Source organism: Bufo gargarizans, chromosome 6, assembly GCF_014858855.1.
Source record: "Bufo gargarizans isolate SCDJY-AF-19 chromosome 6, ASM1485885v1, whole genome shotgun sequence".
Lineage (NCBI taxonomy): Eukaryota > Metazoa > Chordata > Amphibia > Anura > Bufonidae > Bufo > Bufo gargarizans.
In genome coordinates this window covers 69,739,302-69,746,673 of record NC_058085.1, presented here as the reverse complement: position 1 = coordinate 69,746,673, position 7,372 = coordinate 69,739,302, and the positions used below count along the sequence as shown (strand labels likewise).

At 46.9% G+C, this 7,372-nt stretch overlaps 1 protein-coding gene across 1 annotated transcript in view; it reads left to right on the top strand.

Moving 5' to 3' along the window:
* Positions 1–480: 480 nt before the first annotated feature.
* SEPTIN9 (septin 9) overlaps positions 481–7,372 on the top strand; it is a 225,516-nt gene continuing 218,624 nt past the window's right edge. Inside the window, exon 1 of the mRNA XM_044300148.1 lies at positions 481–612. Within this exon, the coding sequence (XP_044156083.1) occupies positions 591–612 (22 nt within the window). The 5' untranslated portion in view covers positions 481–590. The remainder of the gene's footprint in view (positions 613–7,372) is intronic.

Below are 7,372 nucleotides of genomic sequence, written 5' to 3'. Positions count from 1 at the left end.
GAAAATTTTTTAAGGGGTAAATGAGCTAAAAGATTAAAAAGGGGAATCCTAAGCTGACAAACAAATGTACACGAAGCTTATGACATGACCTACAATCCTTGGTATTCCTGATATTTTGTGAATGTCACAGCAATGTCCTTGACCCCCATAAACGTAATATCATATTATATGAATGTTCGGAGGAGGTGAACAGCAGCTGCCAATGACAAGACAAACACTCTCACAATAAGAGAACATAGGAGCCATTGTTTGGAAATCTTCGTTCTGACTCAGGTTTTTCAGTCTCTCAGGGGTTAACGCCGTGAACACTTGCAAACCGGCAGGGAAAGGGTTAAAAAGAAAAGTGAGGTCAGGCTGGAGGTGCCAGCAGTACCCTGCGTCTCTGAGCGCATTGGTGCATTCCATAACTGTGCACAAGTTCACTAAAAGGTGTGTTCCTCTGGAAGAAATGGGAGTGTACTGATTGTGTATCCGTGTAAGTGTGTGCTCCCCTTCTCTGCCCTCCCCAGTCTGCATTTGTCTCTCCTGGGAGGTCAGAATTCCCTGAGGATCTTAGCCTGGGAAGCTGCGAAGGAAGCCTTGGGGTTACCATGAGGAAGTCCTCTACCACCGGTAAGGGAACCCCCATTTTTTCTGCTTGTTTACTGCCCCCTTCCTCCTTCAAAAATGTCAAAGTTCCATTGGGACATGTATTAGAAGAGGGACATAGAGTCTACCAGAGAAGAAGGAGAAGCAGATGCCAACCCTGGCGTGTAACGCCTGGCACGAAAAGCCGCAGGATGAGGTGGAAGTAGGAGAATCCAGGGAAAACACATACTGTCCCAGCACTGCCATTCCTACTGGCGTGACAGCTCTGAGGGTTGTAATTATGGGTCATAATGGAAGCAGAAGAGAACTTTGACCCACAGTAAGACATTTCAGCAGCGCCAGTTGTCAGACATACCCTAGAGAGAGAAAAAGAGGGGAATCGGGGGCGTCAGTTGTCAGACATACACTAGAGCGTGAAAAAGAGGGAAATCGGGGGCGTCAGTTGTCAGACAGGTTCTAGAGAGAGAGAAAGAGGGAAATTGGGGGTGTCAGTTGTCAGACAGGCTCTAGAGAGAGAAAAAGAGGGGAACCGGCGGTGTCAGTTGTCAGACAGGCTCTAGAGAGAGAAAAAGAGGGGAATTGGTAGTGTAAGTTGTCAGACAGGCTCTAGAGAGAGAAAAAGAGGGGAACCGGCGACGTCAGTTGTCAGACATGCTCTAGAGAGAGAAAAAGAGGGGAATTGGGGGTGTCAGTTGTCAGACATGCTCTACAGAGAGAAAAAGAATAGAATCAGGGGCATTAGTTGTCAGACATGCTGTTGAGAGAGAAAAAGAGGGGAATCTGTGGCGTTAGTTGTCAGACATTCTCTAGAGAGAGAAAAGAGGCGAATCAGCTGCATCAGTTGTCAGACATACTCTAGAGAGAGAAAAAGAGGAGAACTAGCAGTAGCGGCGTCAGTAGTCAGATATGCTCTAGAGAGAGAAAAAGAGGGGAATCGAGGGCATCTCAGTTGTCAGATATGCTCTAGAGAGAGAAGAAAGAGGAATTGGTAGCATCAGTTATCAGGCATGCACCAAAGAGAAGAAGAGGGGAATCAGGGTGTCAGTTGTCAGACATGCTCTAGAGAGGGAAGAAGAGGGGAATCGGGGTCTCAGGTGTCAGACATGCTCTAAAGAGAGAAAAAGGAATATCAGCTGAGTCTGTAGGATGAAGAAGACATCTCAATGTCCTACATATACATGCAATCGTCTTTGACACCTGCAGACAACTTTAACATTTTCTGGCATTACAAAGTGGTTATAAGTTCATGATATAACGCGTTTAGCGCCATTATTTCTTTATGCTCTAGTCTCTCAATGTAAGGCCTTATGCATCCAGCAAAGCTCTTGTATGTGTTCATACAGGCCCCATATGGTGCCATAAGGTCTGTACTATGGAGACAGACATATCGAGGGGGGGCTATTAGGTGACTTGCACCAGTTTTATGGCGTAAAAAAAGTTCTTAATATAGGTAGGTGAGAAGGTTACGGCCAGAAACTGGAGTAACGTATAGCGCCAATCTGCGCCAGCTTATAACTGTGGCATAGGTTTGTATTCCTGGTACATGGATCCCAGATGATGCGAGTACGCACACTGCTGCAATATTCATTTCTTTTCTATGGGACTGCTGGAAATAGACAAGCGCCATAGAAAATGAATCAAGCAGCACTGCACATGCTCAATCAGCAGCGCTATTCATTTTAGGGGGCACCGCTGGGTATGGGTCCCCATTCTCATGATTGGTGAGGGGTTCCAGCAGTCTTGTAAATGGGGGATTCCCTTTAAAGTGCACATTGAAATCCCAATGAAACTATATAATAGTCAATGGACTTATCCTATGTTGATCCTGAGTTATGACCTGCACTAGAAATGTGTTCACAGTTCTGCAGGCTTCAGAGCAGAACTCTCCAAGCATTCTTGGCTAGTTTAATGCCTGCACAGAGCTTGCTGTGGGATGTATCATCTGTAAATCAGACAATATACTGTATACTCATATGATGTAGGACAAGCTAACTGCTATACTTCATTATAGATGTTCATCTTAAATGTTATTGGTATGTTGGATACCATTCCTGCTGACTGTTTCCAATAATTAAAAAAAAAAACTGCAGAAATGTGAACGCAGCTCTGGGTAATAATACATTCAATAACTTGGAATCAGTACAAGGAAGGTAATGTAATGTATTTACAAAGTTTGACAATTATTTAATAAAATATAAAAGTGGGATACCATGGTATACATTCACTTTTAGGAGAAGCTCCATCTTTCCATAATAATTGGCTTCCTAATTGCTATAATAATTACCCTTTTAATCGTATTTTTCTATTAAAGGGGTTATTCAGCCTTTTGTAAGCGATGACCTACCCTCAGAATAGGCCATTACTAGCTGATCAGCTGGGGTCCAACACCCTGCATCCCCGCTGATCAGCTGTTCTGCATAGCTTCGACACTGTAAGTCGGCACCAGAGCTACAGAGCACAACACTGTAGGGGACAGCGCTCGTCACTGCAGTGCTGCTCCTATTCATTTCAATTACTCTGCTCAACACGCTGCTGTCCCCTTAAGGGACTTGAACATGTGATCGTTAGATTGCTTCTCCCATAGACTGTAATGAATTACCATTGCAGTCTATGGGAGATTGAATTTGTTAGCCTCAAGCCTTAGGAAGGTTCGAGGCCATCACTGACCTATCACTGGCTAGCAATGACCTCCCCGATCTTGGCACAGGAGAGACATTTGGATCTCGGGGGCGAACCGCTCCCAGGTAAAAGCCTCTCAGATGCCAATCGGCACAATTAAGGCTACTTTCACACTTGCGATGAGAGTGGATCCGTCTGAGACGGATCCGCTCATATAATGCAGACGGTGGCTCCGTTCAGAACGGATCCGTCTGCATTATATTGTTATCAAAATTTCTAAGTGTGAAAGTAGGCTGAACGGATCCGTCCAGACTTTACATTGAAAGTCAATGGGGGACGGATCCGTTTGAAGATTGAGCCATATTGTGTCATCTTCAAACGGATCCGTCCCCATTGACTTACATTGTAAGCCTGGACGGATCCGCTTGCCTCCGCACGGCCAGGCGGACACCCGAACGCTGCAAGCAGCGTTCAGGTTTCCGCCTGCTGAGCGGAGCGGAGGCTGAACGCTGCCAGACTGATGCATTCTGAGCGGATCCGCGTCCACTCAGAATGCATTAGGGCTGGACGGATGCATTCGGGGCCGCTTGTGAGCCCCTTCAAACGGAGCTCACAAGCAAACACCCGAACGCTAGTGTGAAAGTAGCCTTACCAGGGCATCTGAAGTGTAAAATGTCTGTGATCGGCATTATAACCGATCACAGACATTCGCTTATGGTGTCTGCTGTGTAAAGCAGGAGGCATCCGGTGGCTATCTTTAAAGACCCGACATGCACAGTGCATGTCAGGAAAGGGTTAAAAGATTAAAAAGACAAGAAGGTGTTTTTTTCTAGAAGTGTTGCCTGAGTGGGACTGAAATTCCAGACTTAGTCCATCGACAAGAGAGGCACTACTGCTGGAAAAAACTGCAGCTGATGGAAAAAACAGACCAAGACTCCTGTCCACCTGTTCTGTCAGTGCTGGTGGCCCCAGTCTGTCCATGTATTAGGCTACTTTCACACCTGCGTTCGGTGCGGATCCGTCTTGTATCTGCACAGACGGATCCGCACCGATAATGCAAACGCTTGTATCCGTTCAGAACGGATCCGTTTGCATTATTCATAAAAAAAAGTCTAAGTCAAAACGGATCCGTCCTGACTTACATTGAAAGTCAATGGGGGATGGATCCGTTTTCAATTGCACCATATTGTGTCAGTGAAAACAGATCTGTCCCCATTGACTTACATTGTAAGTCAGGACGGATCCGTTTGGCTCTGCATCATCAGGCGGACACCAAAACGCTGCAAGAATCATTTTGGTATCCACCTCAAAAGCGGAACGGAGACCTAACGCAGCCAAATTGATGCATTCTGAACGGATCCGTATCTATTGATAATGCATTGGGGCTGAACTGATCCGTTTTGGACCGCTTGTGAGAGCCCTGAATGGATCTTACAAGCGGACCCAGAAACGCCAGTGTGAAAGTAGCCTTACAAGGGCAACCAGGAGTGTACCTAGCCTTTCCGCTGCCTGAGGTGAAAACTGAAACGGCACCCCACCACCTCCACCACCACCACCAATGCCAATTTCTTAACCTAACTTGTTCCCCTATTGCACCTACCTGGTGCTGCCTGAGGCCATTGCTTCACCTGGCCTCATTGGTGGTGCACCCCTGAGGGTAACATGTGGCTGACCCATGATGATCAGCTTTTTGGCCAGACAGTTGCAAAAAATAGTTTAGAAGCCAAATACCCCGCCGATCCTTCTCGGCACACAGGGAATGCCCGCTTATTGCTGTGGCCAGTGACTTGCATGTCAAAAAGCAGGAAGCAGAAAGTAGCCAGGGACCCAGGAAACATCAAAATGAGGTGGGGGGGGGGGGGGGGGGGGGTTTGTACACCTATTTGTGCTGGTTTAAAAAATATGTTTTATCAGCTGGGCAATCCCTTATTACTGCTCTTATTACTGCTTCTAGGCCAATTTGTTTATGACCTTTATCTCTACAAAGACACTCACTGCTATTGAGTACTCAACATTAATTTTAACAGGAACTGCCTAATGTGTTATTTCCCCTGTAGTGGAATCCTACACTGTCTGCTAGGTTCCCCCATAAATTACACCTGAGTGGTGGGACTCCCTGTAATCAGCTTATTTTCAGGAATGCTTTAAAAAGCATAAATTGTCCAAAATGGACAACTCTTTTAAACTATTGACCTTACTCCCCATTCTTCAGCAGTCCTCGGGACTACAGGCAGCATCGGAGTTGCTAACCTAATTGTTTTGGGTGGTGTTCAAAATTGACTGATGTTGATCTAATTGTATAATATTAATAGACATTGTAAAGGATTCTTTAGAAGAGGAGTGACTCCAAAAATGATGGTTTATTTATGGTCTCTGCACAGAACAATTTTGGATCGGATAAAGCAGGGCTGATCTCATGAGAATGAAAGCAACGGAATGAGGCGCAGCCATAATGGAGTGCGGCTTGACTTAGGGGGAAGACCGCAGGATGGGAAGGGTTAAGGTTAAGCATGGCTAGGGGTCGGTTTAAGGGAGGAAGAGGAGGGTCAACAGATTTGCGGGCAGTATATAGATGTGGGTATAGGAGGGGCTTAAGGCAGTCTTAGGAAAAGCAAGCGCGTTTCCCACCCTCCCGCCCCTTTTTTAGCTGGGTTCCTTGGATTGTGTTTAATGTAGGGCTGAGTTATATGGGATCCTGGGGAGCAATACAATGGTTAAGAGATGCGGGACATGTTGGAGCCTGCATCTCATGTGGTTTGGCAATGCTGAGGATGGGGCTCCTGTTTGGGCTAAAAGGCCTACAGGAGGAGTTGCGTAGCTACTTCAAGGATTTGGTGCTCTTGGGTCGGTGAGTGCGGCCAGGGGTAAGCTTGAAGTATATGGTGAGACGGTTGAGGAAGATGACGCTTGTTTGGGTTGCCCTCCAGGATCCTTGTTATGGTGCAGCAGGTCATGACGTTGAAGGTTGTGTTAAAGTGTCTGTTGTTATTATTGTGATTATTATCATTGTATATGAATAATAAAGTTCGGCCGTCATGGTCATTTTCTCCAAAGAAAGAAGGTGTCGGTGTGGTTATTGTAAGGTAAAGGTTTGTAGGAACAGACGGAGGAAGTTCTTCCATCCTATTAAGTCACTAAAAATACATTTTCACAGGTTCCACAGTAAGGCTACTTTCACACTAGCGTTCGGGCGGATCCGTTCAGAACGGATCCGCCCATAATAATGCAGACGGAGGCTCCGTTCAGTACGGATCCGTCTGCATTATTTTAGCAAAAAAAAGCTAAGTGTGAAAATAGCCTAGTACGGATCCGTCCAGACTTTCAATGTAAAGTCAATGGGGGACGGATCCGCTTGAAGATTGAGCCACATTGTGGCATCTTCAAACGGATCCGTCCCCATTGACTTACATTGAAAGTCTGGACGGATCCGCACGCCTCCGCACGGCCAGGCGGACACCCGAACGCTGCAAGCAGCGTTCAGCTGTCCGCCTGTCCGTGCGGAGGCGAGCGGAGCGGAGGCTGAACGCCGCCAGACTGATGCAGTCTGAGCGGATCCGCCTCCATTCAGACTGCATCAGGGCTGGACGGCTGCGTTCGGGTCCGCTCGTGAGCTCCTTCAAACGGAGCTCACGAACGGAATACCGAACGCTAGTGTGAAAGCAGCCTTACTGGGAGAAATATCTCAATTTAAACTTTCCGGAAGATATGACTGATCTAGAATCTTGGTGACTTCAGGGCCTTCAAGCTAGATAGTGATCCACAGATTGGACTGATAGAATGAAAGCTTTTGGACTATGTATATTGTGTATGAAGATTTTTACTTTGAGTCCATAGATACAATAATTGAACATTTTAAAGCTGAACCCGCACATCCCTCCATTTTCACCCCGGCAGCCCCCCTGACTTGAGCATCAGAGCAGTTCATGCTCCGATGCTCTCCTTAGCCCTGCGCTAAATCGCACAGGGCAAAGGCATTTTTTGGAGATCCGGTGACGTACCGGGGCTCTCCATGGGGCTGGCAGGAAGCCCGGTGACGTCACTGGCACTTATGGGTGGGATTTAGCGCTGCCCTAGCCAGTAAAACGGCTAGGGCAGCGCTAAAGCCTGCCCATCAGAGCCGGTGACGTCACCAAACACACTGCCGGGTGGAAGTTTCTGCCCGGCA